General features: G+C 46.2%; 1 protein-coding gene across 4 annotated transcripts in view; it reads right to left on the bottom strand.

Moving 5' to 3' along the window:
* Positions 1-25,185, bottom strand: part of kank1a (KN motif and ankyrin repeat domains 1a) — a 58,732-nt gene that overhangs the window by 3,165 nt on the left and 30,382 nt on the right. For all 4 annotated transcript variants that reach the window (XM_061259595.1, XM_061259594.1, XM_061259593.1 and 1 more), the window contains 9 exons: positions 23,200-23,322; positions 9,537-12,215; positions 6,473-6,658; positions 5,254-5,362; positions 4,632-4,814; positions 4,021-4,108; positions 2,886-3,105; positions 1,405-1,547; positions 186-386 (listed from right to left, as the gene is read on the bottom strand). In XM_061259595.1, the coding sequence (XP_061115579.1) occupies positions 186-386; positions 1,405-1,547; positions 2,886-3,105; positions 4,021-4,108; positions 4,632-4,814; positions 5,254-5,362; positions 6,473-6,658; positions 9,537-12,215; positions 23,200-23,236 (3,846 nt within the window). In that variant the 5' untranslated portion in view covers positions 23,237-23,322. The remainder of the gene's footprint in view (positions 1-185; positions 387-1,404; positions 1,548-2,885; positions 3,106-4,020; positions 4,109-4,631; positions 4,815-5,253; positions 5,363-6,472; positions 6,659-9,536; positions 12,216-23,199; positions 23,323-25,185) is intronic.

Genomic DNA, 25,185 nt, shown 5'->3' with positions numbered 1-25,185 from the left:
AGAGCTACAACATCAAGATAACGATACAATAAATAATTGTTTATAATTCCAGAATCATACTATGCTTAGAAATAGAACAGATAGCAATGGCTGTTGTTATAAGATAATAACAGGAATGACACAATGGCTGTTATTATTATGAGATATTATCAGATTAGGCCTTGCGCAGAGGGGCGGAGACTCACGCTGTCATTCAGCGTGGCGTCGCAGCCTGATTGGGCGAGCAGCAGCTTGACGATCTCCACGTGCCCGTGTTCGCTGGCGCACATGAGCGCGGTGGAGCCCTCGTCGTCCTGGATGTTAACGTCCGCCCCGCACGCCAGGAGGGCTTTCACCATGTCCATCCTCCCGTGGCTGACCGCCAACATCAGCCCCGTCTGCCCGGCCTGGGGTCAGAGGTCACAAGTTCAGAGAGAGCAGAGCGCGCTCAATACACGAGGCTGCACGATACTACCAGCGTGATACCATACCTAACAATACAATACACAACTAGCAGCCTGATGGCATACAATATAACACAGTACAATATAATACAATACACAACTAGCAGCCTGATGGCATACAATATAACACAGTACAATATAATACAATGCAAACTAGCAGCCTGATGGCATACAATATAAGACAGTACAATATAATACAATACACAACTAGCAGCCTGATGCCATACAATATAACACAGTACAATATAATACAATACACAACTAGCAGCCTGATACCACATATTCCTCTCACGCTTACCTCAAATGCTAAAAATACAACAAAGTCCATACATTAACATTTCAATGAGAGCAAACAACCATGTAACATTACCAGGAAGGGTGAGAACTGCTAAAATCGGATGTTCACTTAGTACACACAACATAATACATTGCTCATACATAAAAACAGTGCGTATCAGTATCTACCATCTGCCCCCTGGTGGGACAAAGCCCCCACGACACCATTTCTCTGGGTGATAACTACATTTATCTGCATTCTTCATAATTCTTCTGTGCCTGACGTTGTGAAAGAAATGTATGGACACTGATGATAAAGACTGTGGTTTATCGTAGAGTGAAAGTGAAGACTGGTTTACTGTAGAGTGAAAGTGTGTGTGTGTGCGTGTGTGTGTGCACCCGCGTGTGTGCGTGTGTGTGTGTGTGTGTGTGCGTGTGTGTGTGTGTGTGTGTGTGTGTGTGTGTGCGTGCGTGCATGCGTGTGTGTGTTTTGAGTGAAAGTGAAGACTGGCTTATCGCAGAGTGAAAGTGAAGACTGGTTTATCGCAGAGTGAAAGTGAAGACTGGTTTATGGCAGAGTGAAAGTGAAGACTGGTTTATGGCAGAGTGAAAGTGAAGACTGGTTTATGGCAGAGTGAAAGTGAAGACTGGTTTATCGCAGACTGAAAGTGCGTGTCTCTCTGACCTGGCTGGCTTTGGCGTTGACGTCTCCCTTGCTGAACAGCTCCTCCACCACGCTCATGTCCTTGGGCGCCTCCACTGCGGCCAGAGCAGCGAGCATGATGGGAGTGTAGCCCGCCTTGTTCTGGTGATTGACGTTGCACACGTCTGCAGAGAGCAGAGGAAAGGACGTCAGGGTGTGCTCTAAGCCAATCCCACCTCCCCCCCCCTCACTACTCCGTCTGGTCAAGGGGGGGTCAACGTGCCCTCAAAGCCAATCTGCCACCCCCAACCCCCCCCGCCCCACCCCAAAACTCCTTCATCCGGTCATGGAGGGGGGCAGGAAGGGGTGCTTTTGTCAAGACAGGGGACACTTAACATGCCGCCCATTCAGACAAAATCCTGGAGAGGAGGGGCACTCTGCCTGAACGATGCTTGGGTCTGTTTCCGTGGCGATAGCGGAAGGTGGGAGGAGCCTAGCGTGTGGTCGGGGACAGAGGGCTGGGACAGGGGCGGGGCTTAGGGGCAGTGAGCCAGGGGGACACAAAGACTGAGGGACACAATGGCCTTTTCTGTGCTCGTCATCCTCCTCACAAAACCCCAGCACGCCTCTGTTCCTGAAAGAGGGAGCACCCCAAACCTCCGTCTGACACGGGGGACTCCCCCACACCCCACTCAGGGTCCTCGGGTCGGGGGTGACCCTCGATGGGGGTTTAATGACCGCAGACCGGAGTAAACGGCATTCTATTCGCTTTTCATGAGTCCATCAGTCACTGGAGCTGAGCGCTAACCTGCTAAATGGCAGCAGGGCTTCAGGGCCTAAGCCCGCATTAGCCTCTACCGTGGACATTACAGAAGACATTATTATTTAACATGAATGCACTGTAAAATGGAAAATATTTTCCTCAAAGAAATAGTTTCTCATTCATATTCCTGTAAGATGGTTTTAAAAGATGCTACTGGATGAAGAATGCCAGCACTCATCACTGAAAAAAGACATAAAATAGTTTTATTTTAGTAGTTTTGAAAGGTTGCGTCACATTTCCAATGTGAGGGTCACTAAAGTTCTGGCTTTAACAGATGCCAAAGTTGAAAGTTTCTTTTATTTTCATATTTTTCCTTATAAGAACTTTTAACAGCTCAGAACAGACACACGCACACACCAGCGTACAGAAGCTCAGAACAGACACACGCACACACCAGCGTACAGAAGCTCAGAACAGACACACGCACACACCAGCGTACAGAAGCTCAGAACAGACACACGCACACACCAGCGTACAGAAGCTCAGAACAGACACACGCACACACCAGCGTACAGAAGCTCAGAACAGACACACGCACACACCAGCGTACAGAAGCTCAGAACAGACACACGCACACACCAGCGTACAGAAGCTCAGAACAGACACACGCACACACCAGTGTACAGAAGCTGAGCTCAGAACGGACACACGCACACACCAGCGTACAGAAGCTCAGCTCAGAACGGACACACACACACACCTGCGTTGAGGAGCCTCTGGACAATGTCGAAGTTGGAGTGGGAGACGCTGTAGTGCAGCGCAGTGTTGCCGTTGGCGTCGGCCATGTTGACCACGTGACGCAGGACGTCCAGGGACACGGCCCTGAAGGCCGACAGGAAGTCCTCCACCATGCCCGGCTTTGCCGTCTTCTGACTGGACACGCGGAACCACTCCTGCTGCACCGTGTTCAGACACGTCCTCTGTGGACCAAACACGACCGGGTCAACACTGAGCTCAGCTCTGCTCCTACTTATGGGCTCTGTAATTATGTACTGTAATCTATATACCAGCCAGCAAATCACGGGAAGAGAACTGCTGGTTTTCCACCCTCCCTTTACCTGGGAATCAGGTGTGAAGTAATTGTTCAGTTAATTACCCATGAGAAAAGAAAACCAGAGGTGGATTTGTATCATCCCTGATATGCACCCACAAACAGTCATACTGTCCCAATTTATAATCAAACATTCATACCGGCATATATACAATCTTACTGTCAAACAGCCATACCCAGTAAGTAAGCGCCTAATAGGGTGGAAATATCTCTAGGTTGAGATTTGACATAAACAGCCTAGGTTAACGTCAATATAGCTCAGACAGGCTGTGCCCGGATATAGCCTGGCTATGTCCTAGTCGGCTAGAAAACTTTCAAGAAAACTTAGCCTTGTTTTCACCTGAAACACCTAGAAGGCGTTTCACAGACCTAAAATGTATACTTGGTTTATGTCCCGATTCATAACCTCAATCCAACATCCACACTATTTTATACACACTCACACTCTCCTCTACAACAGTCACTGCTGCCCCTTTCATCATTTCATTTAAACAGTCCGAGTGAGCTTAACCTGCACTGATGGCTAAACATTCTTTCACACCACACTGGAGGGCTTAATCATCTCTGTGCTTGCACCAAAGTGAAAAAGCAGCCTTCTAATTTGACCAGAAGCACAGTTGGTTTCAGTCAGGCTGGTCGTTAAGCCCTGGTTTGAAGCAGGAGGCACCACCTGGTCAGCCACAGCAGGGGCACAGATGTTTGTGTGAAAGAGGTACTCTCAGCTCAGACCATAATTCCCCCATTTCCCCAGGCCCACAGATCTGTGAACAGACCAGCCTCTCACCACATCTTTGCCGGTTAAAGGCTTGGATTCACTGAGGTGGTTTTTCAACACGCTGCAGGCTGCCAGCATCTTCTCACTCAGCTCATACCTGTAAGCAGACAAGGGATCAGGATTTAAGACACTAACAGATATAATTACTGTTCCATTTAGTGATTAATGTGTAATATTTGATGCTTCCTTGTTATTTTTTAAAATCATGTTTTTATTATTGCCATTGGTAATTACAATAATAAAAGTAAGCATCGGCTGAAATGAACTTTGCACTTAAGTAAGATTTGTGCTTAAAGTCACTATTAAGCATGATTATTTCTTGTATTGATATCCCAGCTATCACAAAATGATCTCACAAAGTTACTGGAATGCAGCAACCAAATGAGATCATTTTGTGTTAGCTGGGATATCAATACAAGTACTTAATGCTTAATGCTGACTAAGCACAAATCTGACTTAAGTGTAAAGTTAATTTTAGATACTATTTGTATATTGCACTGTGGTTTCCGGGGGCACAATATTGTGCTCTTTTCTTACACCTGCAATGAGAAGAAATTACAATAAAACTCGAAACTTGAACTTGAGATAGACTGCAGAAAGATCCGGAAAGAACCACTCGCCTCTCTCTTATCTCCTGCTTCTCTCCTCCTTCTTCCACTTCCGCCGCTCCCTCATTATTCAACTCCTCTCCTTCCAGCCCCTCCTGCCCTCCGTACACCTTTGCCTCCTCCTCCTCTTCCTCCTCTTCCTCAGACGAACTGCTGTCCTCTGAGCTGGAGTCGTCGCTGGACGTGGTCTCGTATCTGAGACCGGGAGAGCGCAAGCCAGCTAGAGGAACCGCTCACACCGCACACCACCTCTTTCAATTACCGCCTACGTTTTATATCATTTAACACCGCGCACACCCTTACATTTTATTTTCTGCTGATAAAAGTTATTAATAATCATATATTAATATATATACATACGGTACCGTCCAATAAGTACTGATGACATTAGCATTGTTATCAATAACAGCCGTATTAATAGATTTATACACGGCCTGAATGAAATGCTATTTAATATACAGCTTATTTACGTACGTACATGCATATATGCTAAATCATTCTCAATGCCCCATTTATTGCAAATGAGGCTCTAAAACGAGAAAGGCCACATAAGAGATTCATAACAACAGACACGAGGCAAAGACGCCACTTTTTCTGTCAAAGAGGCTCCTGTGAAATATCGCCCGATTCTCACCCTCCATTAACGCCCACAAACTGCAGGTTCTTTTTGGTGCCACTGGAGCTCTGTCGGCCATCTTTCTTCTTCATGATGGACTTCAGCGCGCCCTGGCCGCAGGGCTCCCCTGGAACGACAGGAGAACAGGACGTGAGAAATGAAGCGATTGCCTTTTCGTTCACGGGGCGGCCGTGGGGAAATTCAGCGGGAGCTCTCCGCCCCGGGATAAACCGAGCAGGCGACACAATTACACACATCGCATTTTATAGTGTCCCGCACTTAATTTAATCCCAAACATCAGAAGAACTGCTTTCTATTAGCATGACTCTGGTTCATTTATCCCACATCCATTATTCACGGTATTTTCACAATGTAATTCAGAACCTGACAGAATATGACTTGCAGATTGTCTGCAGTTGTTCAGGGCCAGCATTCCCCTGGCAGCAACGCGGGCGCCTTCTCCCTGCCAGGACTACAGCTACACTGCGTGAGTTACTGCGCCCTCCCGCACCTCCGAGAGCTCGCTCTCCCACCATCAAAACAACCGCAGGCCTGCGCAGCGCTTCATAAGAGAATACAAACAATGTCAATCTCGCTGCCTTGCTTACTAGCGACAGGGAGGAACACTCATAAACAAAGCATTTCAGCCCACATCTTACGAAGACTGTCATTCCGAAAGGCGAGGGAACTTCCCCCAAACCTACCCTCATCGCAAGTATTTTAAGTGCAGGCCTCACTTTGCCAAATACCACAGCAAAACGCAGCTCTTAAAATGCAGGATAGCGTTCTGCAGGGGAAAATATGCCAGTAAAACCCTGCCGGGACCTGCCCTGAGGCACTAGCTGTGTTACAGGCCTCCCAGTGCACTGTGGGCCCTGCACACAACACTGATACTTCTGCTTCCTTTATTTTGACAGGTGTGAACGTGATCCCTGAGGGAACAAATTGGCTACATGCTCTGAATTCCCACACACATGCACACACCGATGCGCACGTACACAGACACATGCACACACACAGGCAGATACACACACCCATCTCTCACAGAAACACAGTCTCGCTCTCACACGCACGCACACACACAGACACACACACACAGAAACTCTTCTGTGAGAGATGGGGAGGGGGGGGGGTGAACACACACACACACACACACTGTCAGTTCATTGTTTGTGTGTGTCTGTCTGTGTGTGCATTCGTGCGTGCGTGCGGGTGTTAAAATCAGCTGAGGTCTTACCATGTAGAGCAGAAGACATTTGCTGGTCCATCAGGCTTTTCTGCATGGCTGCGGTCTGCTGGTGCGTGGGAGGCCTGGAGCTACCAGCAGAGGGCGCCAGAGGCACGCTTTCATCACGGGTGACCTCTGACCTCACGGCTGCAGCCTGGGTCCCAGCTCCGATGGCCATCTGCGGCAGCTCGGCGTCTGAGTGGGGGGGGGGTCAACAATCAGACGGCAACCAGAAAGGGCCCCCATCCAAGCCAAACAATAACCAGCCAGCCAACAGCCAACGCAGAACAGAACAGGCTGAGTCTAGAGTTTCTGACAGACAGGAGGAAGGAGCAGGAGTCAGGAGGACTCCAGCATGTCTGGAATAACAGCACTGGCTGACAAGACTGTGTTACTCTGTCTGTCTCTGCGTGTGTTTGGGCACAAAACACTTCAGAAATGAGGGTCACAGAAAAAGAGCCAAGCAGTCCTGACCCAGCACTTTGAACTAAAATTTCTTTTCAGATAAGGAAGTAATTCCACAGGTCAAGTTACTATGAAATCTTGTATACACAAATTATAAAACTCTACTTTCAAGACTTTTGTTCGACTTATCCAGTTTATTTTTGACGACATTCATTTGAAGTTCAAACCAAAAGTGCAATGACAGCGGCAAATTTTAACTTTACTCTAACTGTAAAGTTAGAGGCAATTGTCACAGCCTGTATGTTAAACTGAAGCAAACACGGAAACCTTGAAGGCAAGAGGGAGGTTTGAAAAAATTTGACTGACGTACACGTGGCAAGTCATAAAGTCGGGAACGAAATGAACATGAACTGTGTCAGAAGCATCCTGCATTCAGTGTCAGAAGCTTTCCTGCACCCAGCTACATTCACAGTCTGGGGAAGATTTATTTACAGATGAAACAGACGTTCCTGCTAAAAGCATATTTCTGTGAGTCATAAATACATGAGCCAAAAAGAAAAAGACAGACAAAATGGCAAACTAGTGATCTGTTGAGCTCTCTGATCTTGTTCTTAAAAGGCATCTTTAAGCCTCTCGTCTGGCAAGGCTCAACCCTGGCAAAAGGCTCAAATAAACACCTGCACGTGGAATCTGATATATGCGCTGAGCATCTGGGTATCAGAACAAATATAGGGTCTTTGTCCGCAGTTCAAACACGGTGGGCTGTCTTCATCCACCAAAATAAAGTCAGATTTTTTTGTCACAGATGACACTTTGGTAACTGTTCAAACTATAAAGCTGTCTTTCATACAAGATTCAGGGAAATACAACATTAAAACATCTGCTATGAAACAACATGAGTGAAAAATATTGTAATAGCCATTAGATTTATGGACCAAACTATCAGTATCCTTTCCTGAGAAACCAGGTAAACAGGAAATACATGACAAGGGACAGGAAGTTCAACATTATGTGAAAAAACACAAAAATGCAGATACACCTAGCCCCATCAACATGGGGTTGAACAGTAGAGGAATTTTTATTACTGAGCACACTCTGCTACCTGACAATCACATACGACAGCAATGTTTACCTATGTCTCAAAGATTATCGACTGAACAATGATCTTCACTAAACTTGAACTACTATTTTATGATGCATATATTTCTCTTGGACTTTCACACCAAACTGTAGCAATTAGAATGTAAACCATCATCACTGCTTAAATTAAACATTGCACCAATTAAATGTAGTTGAAATATTCCCAATGGCTATTTCTAATACACTGTAGATTTTACTTGTTAAATAGTGCAAGTGAACTCCGGTTCACTACTAAGACACGTGGTGGAGGTCATTACATAACAACTATGAGTCGGCATCAGCAGACGTTTAACAGGAGAACAACAGCGGATCATTTAGTCCGAGTTACTGCTCCCAGAAAGCACAAGAGGGTACAGGGTCCACAGGGTGAAAACGCATATTTGGATCTAGGCCATTTTCTGGACTAACCATGGAGAAAAAAACCCCCAAAAATTAATGTTTTCAGGAGGACAGTTATTTATACGAACAACTGTTTTTTTGCCTTCTATGCATGGACTCCACTGCTTGTTTAACCTAAGAGAAAAATGCTGGAGAGTGCAACTGCATTTTGTAAGGCCTGAAACACCGCAATGTGTAATTACTAAGACAAGCAGACTGGCTTGGGAGTACATATTAACAAAAACATAAGCTTGCTTGGCCAAGGAAAGAACATGAACAACAACAAAATATGCAGTGGGATAGGGGACTTGTATTTTGGTTAAACCCATTTTGCAGTTATTTAGTAGACACCGTATCTGGCGTTAAGGTATTTATCATTCCGGCTGTTTGTTATGATACACTGTGTTAAAGGAGGTTTCTGCTTACATGTACACCTTCATAATTCCAGCACCTTTTTTGTTTTTGCAATCACCCAGCAACAGGCCTGAAGGTGTGAACAAACCACTGAAATTGATTGCGAAATTACATCAGAGTGCACTGTTATCATGTTCCGTAAGATTGTAAAATGAGAAACAAGCATCTCTTATCATTGTTTTCTTGTGTGATTGGACCTACAAACATGTACAAACTGCTAAAATGAACTAATTGGGGACCTCAACACAACACAAACCACCATGAGTAATTCACAAAAATGTAGTTCCTAACCACAAATGCCATGGGCAAAATGGAAAAAATGTCAAAAAGTTATTTTAGGGGGTGATGCAAGATTTGTCATCGCTGCTGTTTATTATAGTGCTCAGAGTAAGGGCTGGCCTGTCTGTGTTCACACGCAGCTTTACCATAGCACCATCTGTGTTTTTGCACCATTTTTGGACCAAAAATGAATAGAGCAAAAAAAAAAAAAAAGAACGGAATGTCCAGGTAAAACGCCTGACTTGGTGCCCTTGTAAGGGCTTTTGACTTTGTGCGTGTTTGGTTGTCCAACCAGAAACATCCCCTAGGGTTTACTTACAACAAACTACTGAACTGTCCTTCCAGAAAACCCCACAATGCCACACAAAATGCAAACACAAAATTATAATCACAAGGATAATGATCGATTGAGAGCAGTACTAAAATGGCTACTACTGTAGACCAACACCCATCATACCTTTGTTGGCACTAGTAGACTCTGGCCCCAGCTGGGGGATGTCGATGCTGCGTAGCTCCTCAGCGCTGGCGTACTTCACCACAGAGTTAATGGAGGACAGCGTGTGGACCAGCTGGCTGTTGATGGAGCCGATCTGAGACTGGGGCTGTCCGAAGGCATCGGCGAGCTCGCTGTAGTTCTCCGCCAAGAGGGCCTGCTGTTCCTGCAGGAGCTTCTGCACGCGCTCGATGTAGTGGTCCAGTCCGCCCGGCATCATCGTCGTTGTTGCCGGCTGCTGCTGGAGTTTGGCCACCCCTGAAACCATTCCCTCCCCAGCCCAGACGTTCTTCATGTGGGCAGAGTCGGTCAGGTGCGAGGGCCCACACGCAATGGTTCTAGTTTTCTGGCCCACCAGAAAGTTCTCCCTCACGTCGGTCAGCCCGACACCGATCTCTTTGGTCTTTGCCACGGATGGCCGGTCCTGGGGCACTTCCCCTGGAGCAGAGGTCCCGACCGCAACCGAACGTGTTTTGGGAGCGGAGTTAACATCCTTCACGCGTCCATCTCCCACGGCAACCGTCCTGGTTTCAGTCAGAGCCGTGCTGGTGTGCTTTTCCCTTGTGCTGAGGACGGTGTTGGTGCCGGTGTCCATGGAAACTGTCCTGTCCGTGTTGGTGAACTTGCTTGCAGCGTCCGTTGCGGTGTTCGTGAGCTGGGACGTTGTCTGAGGGGTCGCCATGACTCCCAAGTCTGCTCGGCTGACCTGGTCAGTAACCGTGCCCAAAGAAGCCAGCTCCTTTACAGGACAAACGGTCACATCCACTGAACAATCCCCACATCCGATCGACCTGCATTCCTTGACCTGCTCTGTTCTGCAAAGGCCTTTACTGTCCACAGTGTCCTCCGTATTGACTCCTATTTCGCAAACACTTATCTCCCCTCCTACACTCTGATTACACATGACAACATGGCTGCCAACACACTTATCTAGGGTCTCTGTTTTTTCTCGTACAACCCAGCGATCCATAAGAACCTCTGGACCCACAGCAACGTGCCTCAGTTCGGGCTGACACGATACGGCCACCGCAAGAGTCTGAAGGATACCCTCAGTGGAGGAGTCCCTAACGTCCGTGTGACTCCCAACCCCTTGGCTCTGCGTCTGAACCTTGGCTTCCACGGCCGTGCTGTACGTGTCCGGCCGGGCCATGGAGGCTTTGTCGACCTTCTTCCGCGATCCCGCCGCCTGGAGCTCCAGCTTCAGCTTGCCCATCTCCACCTGGTGCGTGGTCTCCTTCAGCTGCACCTCCAGCCTGTAGATCTTGTCCTTCAGGGACTCGATGGTCTGGTGCTGCATCTCAATCTCCGCCTCGCTCTCAGAGACGACACCCAACATGGCTTCGGTCACACCCACCGCCGCGTTCCGGGTGTCCCCCCTCTCCGTCTGGACCGCCGCGTCCCTGCCGCCCCGCCCGGACGACTTCCGGTAGATGACCACGTCGTTCATGTTCTCGTCTGTGCCCACAGCGATGGACTTGTGGCCCCCGTCCCAGCGCCTCGGCTTCCGCTCCGGCTTCTGGGCCAGGCCTCGTAGCGGCGTCTCATCGCCGCCGTCCTGGATCTTCCTCTCCAGGGCCTGCATCTCCTCCGTCAGCTGCCGGAACTCCTCCAGCCTCCGGGAGCACTGCTCCGCGTTCTCTGGCTCCTCTTCTGAGTCGATGTGCAGCTCCAGGCCCTTCCGGATCTGCGAGAGCTCCTCCAGGTGCTCGGCATTCCCGGCGCTGTACGAGCGCTTCCGGAAAACTCCGCCGCCCGCCTGGTTCTGGTTGGAGAGCTTGGGGTTCTTCATCTGGGCCACCATCTGCCTCTTCTCCTCCTGCAGGACGGAGATCTTGACCTGCAGGATGGGGATGGCCTTCACCTGCTCCTCCAGCTCCTTCAGCCGCTTGAGGGCCACCACCATCTGGTCCCGGATGTGCTGCAGGTGCAGGGGGCTGACGTTGGTGACGGGGGTGGCCATCCCGGAGCTCAGGGGGCTATGGCGGATGGAGCTGCCCATGGAGGAGGTGAAGTACGGGTTGTAGTCCCCGTTGGGAAGGTGTCCGTTGAGGAGGAGTGGGTGGGAGTTCGGGGAGATCTGGTTCGGCCCGCTGGAGCCCGTGAAGGAGGACAGGGAGCTGCTGGACCCCATCCCCCCGAAACTGGCCAGCCGCCTACGGGGCGGGGGCTCACTAGCAGGGGGGTGCAGGAGCAGTCGCTCCTGCTCGAGCCTCCACCGAGTCTCCATCAGAGTCTTCTCCACCTGGAGGTTGTGTCGGGGCACTCTGGGGGAGGGGGGCGGGAGGAGCTTGCCCTCTGGGACGCTCACGAAGGGCAGGGGGGGCTCATGGACGGGCGGGGGGCGGGCCTGGGCGGGGTTGCGCTGGCTCTGGCTCCGGGCGGGGTAGAACAGTGGGGATTGCTTGCTCTCCTCGCTGTTGGAAGAGGACAGGGAGTCGGTGGAGGCCCAGGCGCTCCGCGCCGCCGCCTCGGCCCTCGCCACCCTGGGCTTCCGCTGGATGTTCAGCTTCCTGATGGTGTTGCCCCGCTCGATGTCGTCCACGTACTTCAGGAAGTCCAGGTCTAGCTGGAAGCCGTACGGGGTCTCCAGGTAGTAGGGGGCCCCGGGGTCATCTTCTGCACTCGCACCTCGCTCTCCTCTTTCTGTCGGAAGAATAAATACATTTTAGGATATCAATATCGTTCAAACCCCTTTATTACATTTATCTTGCAAGGCACTCAGGTTTACTAACTTGGGAGAGGCTTCAACTTTATACAGCAAAAATAAGACCCAATAAAAGCAGCATAATGGCCGAGTTTCACAGACACAGTCGTAGACCAAATTTAAATTTGAGATCCTTCGTACCAAACTCAATTGTGTCCAGGACCTAATCTGTTTGTCTTAATTTGTCTGTGAAACTGGCCCAAAGAGTTTATAATATCAACCAGTATTAAACTTTGTAAAATGATTTTTGAAGGAAGCATTTTATTTATTTTTCCTCAAGAGCAGGCATGCCATTCTTCTATTGTCAGGAAAAATATTTACCAAACAAATAATTCACGATAGCTATACAGTAGATTTTGAACTGTATTGAAACATTCTTTATTAACGATCAACGTTTATTGTAATGATACTGGTCCCATCCTTCTAATCTAAAGAAGAAGAAAAAAAAAACCCACTACTGGCAGAAAAAATATGTCATGTTTTTGGTGACAGCTCTGACTAATCTGCTGGGACAAGTACAAACAGGAGCAGGGAGTTTTGCATACTTTCCCATGCCCGCGCTAAAGATCTAGTGCAGAAAATAGCAGTTAATATAAAAATCACATTGGCAGAAAAGTGAAGGAGGAGTAGCTTCCGTTTCTTAAATTCCCAAAAAGAACAATCCCATGATTCAAAATATCCCTCAAAGAACATGCTGACACCAAAATGCAATATTACATATTCTAATTGAGTAGCATTTAATTGATCATTTTTAGCCAGAAACAAATGCCAAAGAGAAAATATCCAATCTCAAACTCTCCTACAAGCTCTAGCGAGTTTGAGGGGGAAGAGAAGCGACCACACTGAGTAAATATTTTCCTCTTCAGAAACACTATGTAAATAAGAGTTTGCTGACAGACATTACAGGAAAACAAGCCCTTTAGCACTCTTTTTAAGAAGGAGAATAAGAGACGCATAAAGATTTCTGAAACTTCAAAAAACACTACACAGAGGGAACTGCCAAAGTGGTCCAAATTCCTCACATAAAACAGAGAGCGCCTGCCGTGCCTCAGAATAGCCCTTCTCTGCATGAGCCCCACACACTTACCAGTCCACTAGAAAACCATACATTCAGACCGAGTCCTCCAACAGAAAGCACACATTCTTAGTATGCCTGGAACCTTCTGGAATGAAACCCGAAGGCTCAAACCCCTCCTCCAGTCCGTTTTAAACCGTGGCAAAACTTTCAGTTGGTCTCTACATTCACTCAGCACAACACATAAAATTTAAGAGCCCGACTTTGTATTCAGCTTTGCTCCCTGCACACTGTTCAGTCCTCACTTACCTCGGTCTGTCTTCCTCTATTACACTCTCTCTCTCCCCCTCTCTCTCCCTCCCTCCCTCTCGTCCTCTCAGTCTCCCCTTCTCTTCGGCAGCGCGTGAGGTTTTTTTCAGGCTGCAGGCTCGTACACTCTTCTGTGCGTGAGACTTCTCGTTTCTCGGTCCATAAGGGGAAAAATTCCACTATTGGTGTAAACTTAGCCAGACACAGGGCAAGCACGCCATAGGCTGGCTGCCTCCTCCAATCAAATGGCCAGACCTATTTCACAACAATCAGAACTTTCTTCTCATATTTGCAGGTACCCCTTTCTCTCTCTCACTCTCTGAAGATGTAGAAAAAAAGTACATTCTTAAAGTGTCTGGTTTGAATTTCTCTTCAAGTGGTTACCCTCAAAGTACTTTTTTATTTTTTTATTTTTTTACTTAAACTCAAAACCTAAAACATTTTGGACAGAAACAGCCTACAGTGCTCACACATGGTAAACTACACATAAAAAAAATATTTATAGCATGAATTATTTGCACTGCAACTTGCAAGACAAAACAGAAACTCAGGCAAACAATATCTATACATTTGCCACACCAGGAGGCTAAATAAAGTCAAACTAAATAAAGAAAGTGAGCCGTTGAATTTCCACTCTCCTGACTGAAACCTGAGGCATTGCTGCACCCGCAGACTGCTGCCTGATGACAATAAACAAACGCTCGTTAGGGATGTCGCCTTGCGTGGTGTCCTGTAAGGAGCCCCCACCAGCGATGTCATCCCCCACGAGACTGCCAACAGCGGTACCAGGCACAGAACCCGCCAACAGCTGAACTGCTACCTCAGTCCATGCCAACCGGGGGGGTCATACATTCACGACCACTACGCTGCAACAAACGATGAATGAGGTCTACTGTACGTACTTCTACTATACCAATCTGACATTACCACGGCTTCAATACCGCCGTTATGCCTTCACACTGGGACAGCTGGATCAACTAGTCATTTGTTCCACTTAATGAATAGGTAAACTGTTATTTAAATGTGTATCTGTAGACATTTTACTACACTTTCCTGATAAGAAAGAAAAGTTAAAAATACACTCCCGTCTCTCTATATACTGCACTTATAGTCTAGAAATGTTACATAAATAGACCTTACTACAATTAAAAAAAGCAAACAAAAACACCTTCCTTCACAATGAAAAGCTCAAAGTTAATTCTCCAGACACCACGCTTCCATGACGATTTGCCATTTTTCATAAATGTTAATTGCTCCTGCTAAAGCTGGTTCAACATGTGCTTCTGGCCACAGAACAAAGAATGCCATCTGGACTAAGTCAAGAGAGATACAACATTAGCTGTTTGCTCAAGATATGATTGGTCAAAAAAACCAATACTGGGTAAGCAAATGAACAGAACCAGACACAACCAGTCGCGCTTAGGAAATGCTATTTGACTCTTCCCACAGAATAAAAAAGATAAGACCAGAGCAGATGGCTTGTGTGTCAGCAGTAAGAGTAAAAACTATTTCATTAGCAAAATGGCTTTAAGCCACTGGGTGACATGATTATAGCACACACCAGCTTGGGTTCATCCTGAGTCCTACAGTGTAACATTAAGAGCATTAAGAATCTCTTAATTACATTGTGGCCTGAACTGTAAAATCCAGGCATGGCTTCCATTGATAGTATATGGCAAATTAGTTGGTGTCAGGACATAATATACTTTTGTGTGTAGGTTTTTTTGGGGGGTTTTTTTTTGCATTTCTCCTTTTTACAAAAACCTTTGAAACATGTTAATGAGGAAACCTACTTAAAAGGAGCCAAAAGTCGAATTTTCACAATGAGGGTAATACAAGTTTATTGTGTTATGGTTATGGTAAGAAGCATCTATGGTATGAGGTGATATTAGCAGACATTAGCACACAGTATCCTTCTGCAGTTAAGGGAAGGTCCCTAAAGATGAATTCCACGACAGTCTGTCCTAAACAGCAACAGAATCTTTCCCTTTCACCCATAAAGCTTGCAGAGCAGGCTTGTTTACAAAGGGGTGTGTGTTTGTGGGTCGGGAGTCACTCACTGCTCTTGTAAAGTGACAGTGCTGTCACAACTCATAAAATGGCGGGCTCGTGTAAACGGCCCAAAATAGAATTCCGCAGACACCCTAGCTCCAGGCATTCCATTCGGAATAGCTTCTCATTTCGGCACCCGCAAACATCGCAAGAACGACGGAGCAGACAACTTCATCCGCTGGTCTTAACCAACGTACCACGCACCCAGACAGCTCCCAGAATTATACTCTCTTCATCTGCACACTACGCACCCAGACAGCTCCCAGAATTACACCGCCTTCATCCGCTGGTCTTAACCAGCGCACCACGCACCCAGACAGCTCCCAGAATTATACTCCCTTCATCTGCACACCACGCACCCAGACAGCTCCCAGAATTACACCGCCTTCATCCGCTGGTCTTAACCAGCGCACCACGCACCCAGACAGCTCCCAGAATTACACCGCCTTCATCCGCTGGTCTTAACCAGCGCACCACGCACCCAGACAGCTCCCAGAATTACACCGCCTTCATCCGCTGGTCTTAACCAGCGCACCACGCACCCAGACAGCTCTCAGAATTATACACAGATGTGTGGTGTTCTCCATTTTGACCGACTGAAAGTGCTTGAATGTCCCGAAACACCTTGCGGCAGACACGACCAGATCGGAGCCGCAAACGTTTATTAAAGTCAGCTAGATGCTGTCATCGGCTGCAACACACTCCTCACTCTGTCTCCTAGCATCCCGTCAAGTGTGGCTTCTACCCACATATGCTGAGGCTGCCAGAATAATGCTGGTGTCCTAATGACCCATTCAACGGTTGGTTTAAAAGCTTTAATGCACAAACACCACCACCCAAAACATCACCACCCTTCTCAGTCCCTCTGTCAAACAGGACAGTGGTAGTCGTTTGCTATGACACAAGTTTTCCTAATCCACTTTCCATAAACATAACACGGTTTGGAGAATGTTCAATAGGCCTCGTGGTGATATTGCACAATTATTCCATCTCTGATATAGTTCAAACTCACCCTGGATGAAGCAATCTGGCACATATTTACAGTGATAATAAAAACAGACATGCACATTTGGCCTTGCAAAAAATCACAAGAGAAAAAGATAATGACAGAGAATGACTAACTCACTGCATTGGTTTAGGCTACCTTTCATTTTTTTTTGCTAAGGGTCACAGTCGAACTGAAGTGTTGAAGAAACAGACAGCATGAAAAATACAAAAATGTCACATAAATATCTACCTTGTACCATCAACAAGACTGTGGTCTGTGGGTCTATGGGTCAGACCGGGCACACATTCCAAAAATACCCCGAGATGCACATATTCACACACACGCAAGCATATACACACACAAAAACACCAACCACATGTTTTATATAACCTTAAACCACATTTAAATGTATTTTCAAAGCAGACACAAACAACATAAATGCATGGTTTGATTGTTGATTACTGAACTGAACGGAGTAGTTTTGCCTCTAAACTTGCTCAAGACGAAAGACTAACATTATCAGATTAAGCTACGCAGATCACCAATACAGGCAAAAAAAACAAATGTAAAAAAATTCAAAGCACTGATATGAAATAACATCATTAGAAAACAGCAAGAGACCAGCAATGGCCATTTCCATTTTCAGCCTGTATTTTATCTTCGGTGTATACTCAACGCTATCTACAAAAGTATCTCATGATGTAACGGGTCAATGCACCTGTCGGAGACTGATTGTAAAGGTTTGATTTGTTTACCTATGGAAGACAACATGGCTCTTTCATGGCTGTGGAGTTGTGTAATATCTGAAAGGGCTCCACACATTATCAGCTGGTCTGACAGTAGTCCTATTTAAAACAATGCATCTTCTCCAACTGCTCATGACACGTTCTAAAATAAAGCTGTACAGTGTGGAGGACCACGACAGGTGGTGTGGACACAGAATAGTTATGTGCTGTTGCACTGAGCATACTTCCCCCTTTTTAGCCACGAGGCGCACTGATGTAATTAGATGTTCAGCCTAACTGAACAACAGTGTGAGGGAACGGAGGATTAAGAAGAGAACTGCACAGAGAACTTCGATTAGAGCAGGCTTTTCCCCTTTTACTTTTCTCCATAAATGCAAACCACATTTTAAATGTAATGGCCGAAACATTAAAACAGGTATGAAGTTGAACAGATTAAAACACAAAAAATCCTCACAAAAACTTGGCAGAAATTTTGTTTTGTGGCGATTTCCTGCTCACAGAGCAGCTTTGCATCAGACCTGGGTTCAAACTGTATTTGTTCAAATCCGCCAAATACTTTTCTGTGCTCCAGGGATCTTGCCAGGTTCATTTTAGCTGGCAAAGAGGAGCAGATGGACAGGGTTTACACTTTTGGGATCATTTATTTTGGTCCAATGCACCAGACAAGCTCAGTCAAAAGCAGAAAAGTATTTGTATCAAAAATAATAATGTACAATAACAAACATATTTTTGTTGTTGTTGTTGTTGTTGTTATTATTATTATTATTTAGCCTATTTATTTATCCATTTATTAGCTTTTCTGTTACTCTGTAAAGTGTCTTTGTGACAGTCTTCTGTAAAAAACGCTATACCAATAAATTGAATGGAAGAGGGGGAATGTACAATCAGGAAGTGGGGCAGTTCTGGGCCTAAGAGACCAGGTCCCAGACACCGTACTCTTCTGTGCCTAGCGACAGCCCCCCAGTGACCGGGGGGAGGGGGGGAGGGGGGAGAAGGGGCTCTCACACTGCGATGGCATTTCCTGTCCGAGCCTGCCGAAGCCAGCCGGTCTTTAATTACTCCATTACCCTACGACGTCATTCCGCCGCTCCGACCCCAGATCCCTCTCCATTAAACACCCTGGAACGCAGGAGCGTGACAAAGCAGCGCAGTTTAAAACCCCTTCCACAAAGAGAGAGAGGGAGAGGCGGAGGGAGGAAGAGAGGGAGAGGAACAAACAGAGCCAATAAATAAATGCCAACCTACTTACAGAGCCGCGCTGACCCCGGCCAGCAAAAACACGGTGGTGTGACCACACCGCAAGCGCAGGACACGAACACGCAAACGCCTCTCCAAACAGTCACCTAAAAACATCACGTTTACCACTTCCAGTTATGTAATGTAAAAAACCCAAAGAAGTCATATACAGCATTACCACTTCATTGAATGAAACCACTCACTCATCTGCTGCCTGAACTACAGACATTGATTGTCTAAATTCTTACATTTCAGAGTAAAAGAAAGTTAGTTTGTTCCTCTCTTCCTGCCAGCCCCTAACCTAACACCGTTCCCCCTCTCTCCACGCTCTGGATGACTCATTCCTCCTTCCCCCTGACTGAGGTGTATTTTAGGGCAGGAGGGAAGGCCACAGCATGGAATCACCAGGGACTGCAAACAGCCTGGACAGGACAAAGATTCCTCACCCACTAGAGAAACTGCTCTCTCGCTCTCTCTGTCTCTCTCTCATTATCTCTCTCTCATTATCTCTCTCTCACTCCCTTATTCTCCCTCTCATTCTCACCCTCTTATTCTCCCTCTCATTCTCTCACTCTTATATTCTCTCACTCACTCAATTCTAATTCTCACTCAATTCTCATTCTCTCATTCCCACCAACCCCCTCTCTCTTCCTCCGTCTCGGGCAGCAGGACATAGTGGGGAAAGGTCAATGATCTGCTTTAAAGCCAGTCACAAAAGACAACTTTGTTGGGTAACTGTTTACCCTGGCGTTCTCTACTGTATTTATGCTTGACTCATTGGGACAGACCGGCCAACTTAACGAGTGCAAAGGTCTGGAATGCCTTTTTATACTAGAAATATATTTGGGTACAAAGCTACTTGCCAAGTGCTAAATGCTAAATGCTTGATTTGCTAATGCCTCAGGCTTTTGCTTTTGTGCCAAGAAGGTAGAATCAAAGATAAATGGAAGACAGTGATGCAATCTAATCCTTCTTTTTTTTTGGTTTCTTGTTCTGGGTAAGTGTGGGAATTGTCTATAAAGGTCTGACAAGTCCATGTCAGAACATGAAAGATCTCCTGCAGTCTACGTCAGTCAAAAACAGAGGGAATAACATCAGCCTAAACTCTGCTAGCCACTGCAGGGTCTCTCACTCCGGACACAGAAAGGATGGACCGGGGCTCAGAAACAGAGTAACTAACATCACAGAAAACAGCCACTGCAGGGTCTCGCTCCTGGCACAGAAAGGACGAGCCGGGCTCAGAAACAGAGGGCTCAGCTGTGAGGAAAGGAAAGCAGGTACACCCAGCCCTGTGTCCGGGACAAAGAGTCCCTGCTCCGCCTGGCAAGCTAAGGGGATTACGCCACTGTGCCAACAACGGGCTAAAACCTCAAACCTCCTCCCCCCCTGGGCCGACCCAAATTACACTGAGGGAGCAAGGACCACGACTTCAAACCACTCACCCCCACAATGGGCACACTATGTATTAGCCATACTTTATGAACAGGGCCCACTAGGTATAGGGCACACTATGTATAGGGCAATATGTACCAAGCACACTATGTATAGGGCACACTATGTATAGGGCACATTATGTATAGGGCACATTATGTATAGGGCACACTATGGATAGGGCACACTATGGATAGGGCACACTATGTATTAGCCATACTTTATGAACAGGGCCCACTATGTATAGGGCAATATGTATAGGGCACACTATGTATAGGGCACACTATATATAGGGCACACTATCTATAGGGCACACTATCTATAGGGCACACTATGTATAGGGCACACTATGTATAGGGCACACAGAGGACCCCAGCTTTTCTCCCACACGTGTGCTTTTACAGAGCAAAAACAGGAATGTGTGAACCCATAGGGTCTGTGTGCACATATCAGCGAGGTTTGACAGGGAATATTTCATACTGCGCTGTGAAAATCTCTCACAGACGCACATGCACACAGTCTGGTTCCACTGTTCTGTACCTGGAAAGGAATTTGGAGCTCGAAGCTCTTCTCAAGCCCAGGAGGTTTTTTGGCTAAAAACAAAATGCGTTTGTACCCTGAACTTTAATAAAGTACGTATGTACCCTGCACATTAATAAAGTATGTATGTACCCTGCACATTAACAAGGTATGCATGTACCCTGCACATTAATAAAGTATGAAGTATGTAGTATGTAGAATGAACTTTGGCATTAATCACTTTGTGATCTATTGGGTACATCAAGTTAAATTAGGTCTATACTATAATATGTCAAAAACAAGTAAGTAATGCAAGTCTCAATGACTACACTCAAGACTTACAATGAACTGAAAATCAAGAAGAAACAAAAGCTTCACTCACCAAACAATGCCAAGTACACATAAAGCAGTACATTTCAATCATTTTTGACACTAAGATTTTGGGACCATTAACAGAAAGTTAATATCTCTCATTAAAAGCATAAGAAAAAGAGGATAGAGTAGAAAAAATAATTCAGCACAAAATTCAGCTGAATGCAAAGCTTGACCTGACAAATCTGATTTAAGCAGGCCGATCTGCTAAATTTCACTTCAGTGTTTCCATTTGAGTAGGTACATGCATTTGTGTAGCTTGGGTGAACATGGTATATAACTTAGTGATACAAGCAAAGATTCATTACAATAACCATACATGCATTTAGTACAAAAGAGAAGGTACTGTTGAAACCACTGAACCTGCTTCGAACAACCCAAATGTTCAGCGTGGTTATCTGACAATCATGAAAAAAGCTTAGGGCTAAACTCCCAGAGCTAGGTCTGCAGAGCAGTCTGTTTCCAACCCACTGCACAGAGAGCACTCTCACCCTGCTGGTACGTTTAAGAGCCGTTTAAAGTTCACCTGACTGGCTCCCAATGAACTCACACTTGCATGCCACCGAAGATCTGAAAGCACTGAAGTCTCTTTGGAGTTCATAGCGAGACAAGCAAATGTCCGATAAGCCTTTAACCCAAAACTTTACAGACTATTAAAAATACTTTAAATATAGGCTACTACTCGAGTCCTAAATATGCTTCCCAGCTTGTACCCTATATATTCAAAATCTCCTCTTAAGCACTGTGTGTTACCCTGAATAAGGTCTCCTCATAAACAAACAGGTAAATGAGTGTAAGTACAGCTACAGCAGCACATGACATGGCATACATTTAAAAAGACTAAACCACTGGAACACGTAATTGTCATTCACACATTCATTAACCCTTCAAGGTGCAAGACCACAAATATGCAAATAGAATGATAATTGACACTACTGACAATTGAAAGCAATGTTAGAACAGTTCGAGAACACCGATTTTGAATATTGGAAAAAACTAAACAAAAAAGAACACAGAAAAAACCCCAAGAGCCTTCCAACTCCAAATGCTATTTCAATAAGTATTTCCTCCACTTATTTAGTTAATAGGCACTCATTTTCTGATGCTGATAACATTAATTAGTGGTTTAAAGAGAGAAGGAAGTCTTGCTGACCTGAGGCTGTCCAGGATGGGAGTCGACAAACTACACAAGAACATCCCACAAGACGTGGAAACTAGCAATTACTTTGGCAACTTGATGACCGTAATTAATAAACATTATGATGGTCAGAGGGCTCAAGATGTCATCCTCTTTACACACAAAAATCATCTATAGTAAACTAACATTAATAGAAATGTGAAGCACTACCAGATCTACTGAACATCTAAGCTATAGAACAAGCCAGAAAGAGGCTCTAGTTCTGACACCTGCCCCTTGATCTTGATAAGGGTGCTGGCGGACTTGTTGACGGTTTGTTCGTTTCTGGCATGACGAGAAACCCTTTGTTCCCAGCAGCTCCAATTAGAGGCGTATTCAGGAGCCGGGGGTTACGGGCGGAAAAGTCCACTGCGGCGCCTCAGCCTTACATTTCCGTTCCAGCGCACATGCAAACCAGCGGTAGCGGGGTTTCCACTGCGGTGGACTAAACGACAGAGGGCAGGGCCATCTGCGACTCTTCCGGAACCTTCTCCACACGCGACAGTCCTGGCGGGGGGGTTCTCACCATGTAACACGACCTGTGACTTACAGTACGTCGCAGGGGCGTAGCCAGGAATTCGGGGCCCCCTGAAAGAACATGGCTCTGAGCCCCCTCTTTGTTAATCCTACTGGAATGTCTGTGAGGCCCTGGAATCATCACCACCTTTCACCCCCACTAGCGAAAGTCCCGCGCGAATGGAATTATGAAAAGAGGAAAGAGAGGTCACTATGGCAACTCAACACAATAATGCTGAACTGCAATGATGGCCGCTGATACTTTTTATAATACAGTCACAGGGCTCATATTCATACATCATCTCAGAGTATGACTGCTGACACAAGATCAGGTGTGCCCTGTCCATAGCCTACTCTTACCTATTATGAGGCACAAGGCAAAACCGACCCTGGATCAGGTGAACCCTGTTGATAGACAAATCTGACTTATCATGAGGTACAAGGCAAAACTGATCCTAGCTCAGCACTACTTCTCCCAGATGCTATATGAATGAGATTTGTCGATATCCCTTAACGCACCAGGCACATTTGAAAGCCGCTGTTAAAGGTCAGACGCAGTTACCTGAGGTGTTGCCGTTAACGTGCGTTGTTTGCGCCATGGGTGCGGCTGATGGCAGTCAGTTCCACACTCAGATTTAGCGCAGTCATGCAAATGCCATGCACCAAGTCCAGGTTACCATGCAACCTGAAAATCAAGACAGAAAACACACCGTTACACAAATCTGCATCTATCACACGTCTATCAACATACAACACACACGCACACCTGTAGACAGACAGACAAGACACAGACACCGATGATAATGGAAAAAGAAGAGACAATATGAGCAATCGCCATGTACATGCATTTACAGTTCGTAGCATAGCCTTTCCAAAACGGCGGGGAAGTTCCTTCTGGCTGCCATCTTCCTTACACCAAATCCGACCGCTGCTTCTAGACTAAGTGATTTTCCTGCGATGAGATTTGAGACTTCCCATTTCCGCAAACACTTTCATTTCCTGCCTGGATTTCCAAACCGCTTTACAACCGCAACACACACCTTTACAGCACATGAACTACACCTCCTGAAACACGACAGTGGCATACCGAGGGTGGGACCTTTGACCCCGGACAATGAAAGGGTGGTGGTTGCCCCATCCTGATCGGTTACTGGATAAGGGCCTGTATTTGGGACAGGGGCCTGGGAAGCGACCTGGCGAATCAAAGGGCAGAGCCCTCTCCACACCGTGCAATCAGAGAAGAGAACAACTATGAAGATTATTGCTTCAGGTCTGTGATACTCATGAATGAACCGTAAAACACTATCAGCATATCAATCTACAGTATTATGCTCTTTAGAGGTTATGAATCCAAAACTTGGACTCTTTCTTTCCAAACAGCCATCTACTTGTGTACATTATACAATCGACACAAAAGCAAGCCCTGGAGAGAGGGGAAAAATGACATTCAATGTCATCATGTCCATCCTCCCTTAACGCGAGAAATATGATTAACATCTGTTCATATCTATCTGTTCATATTCATACCTATCAATATGTTTAAATAAAGCCACAATAAACAAAGAGATTTCAACTCAAGGCAGGTGGTCAAGAGCGCATTAACAGCTTCAAATATAGGCCGAGTCGGCACCCAGATAAAACACACCAGACTGTCGGCTCCAAGACGTCACGTCTTTAAATACAGCTCCAGTCATATCAACTTATTTTATCACACATCTTAAAAATAAACACTGCTGGTTGGACGATATAATTTACCCACTGCAGCCTCAGCCTTACATGTCTGCTTCCTGTTACAGAAGAATGTTACACGGTTCAGACAGAGCTCTGTGTGTGCGTGTGTCTTTGTGCGTGTGTCTTTGTGCGTGTGTCTTTGTGCGTGTGTCTTTGTGCGTGTGTCTTTGTGCGTGTGTCTTTGTGCGTGTGCCTGTGTGCGTGTGCCTGTGTGTCTGTGTGTGGGGGTACATTTGGTTCCTGGTTGGAGCGTGTTTTTGGGGGGGAGGCAGGTCGTGACAGACATGTGTGGACCAGACGGGATGCGTGTTGCGCTCACGGCCTTTTCACGCTCGTAAATCCCTGAAGGAAACCGCCGGAACCGAGCGGAGGGGAGGGCTGTTGAGAAGAGAACACGGACGGGAGAGTGTGTGCGGAAAAACGCACATCTTTCCTTCATTATGTCTTTCAACTTGTTTGGAAAACGATACAGATTCTGCTTTAAAAGTGGTTACATTACATAGCATTACTTTTATCCAAAGCAAATCACAGTTTATTAGACTAAGCAGGGGCTCGAACCACTAACCTTCCAGGTCCCAGGCAAGCACCTTAGCCACTAGACTATTATTTCCAAATAACAAGGGTGGCTCACATTGCAAAGCCTCACAGACAGCACACTAAGCAACCAGTTAGCTACACGTGTTGACCATGTACAAATGCCCGACAATTTGTTAACAGAAAATGTTGGGGCATTCATTTAAATTATACACCAACGCCTTCACATAATAAACAGCAGATTAACGAATAAGGTCAAACATGCATATTCTTCAACTGAACC

Source organism: Conger conger, chromosome 11 (genome assembly GCF_963514075.1).
Source record: "Conger conger chromosome 11, fConCon1.1, whole genome shotgun sequence".
NCBI lineage: Eukaryota > Metazoa > Chordata > Actinopteri > Anguilliformes > Congridae > Conger > Conger conger.
This window is presented reverse-complemented; position numbering and strand designations above follow the sequence as displayed.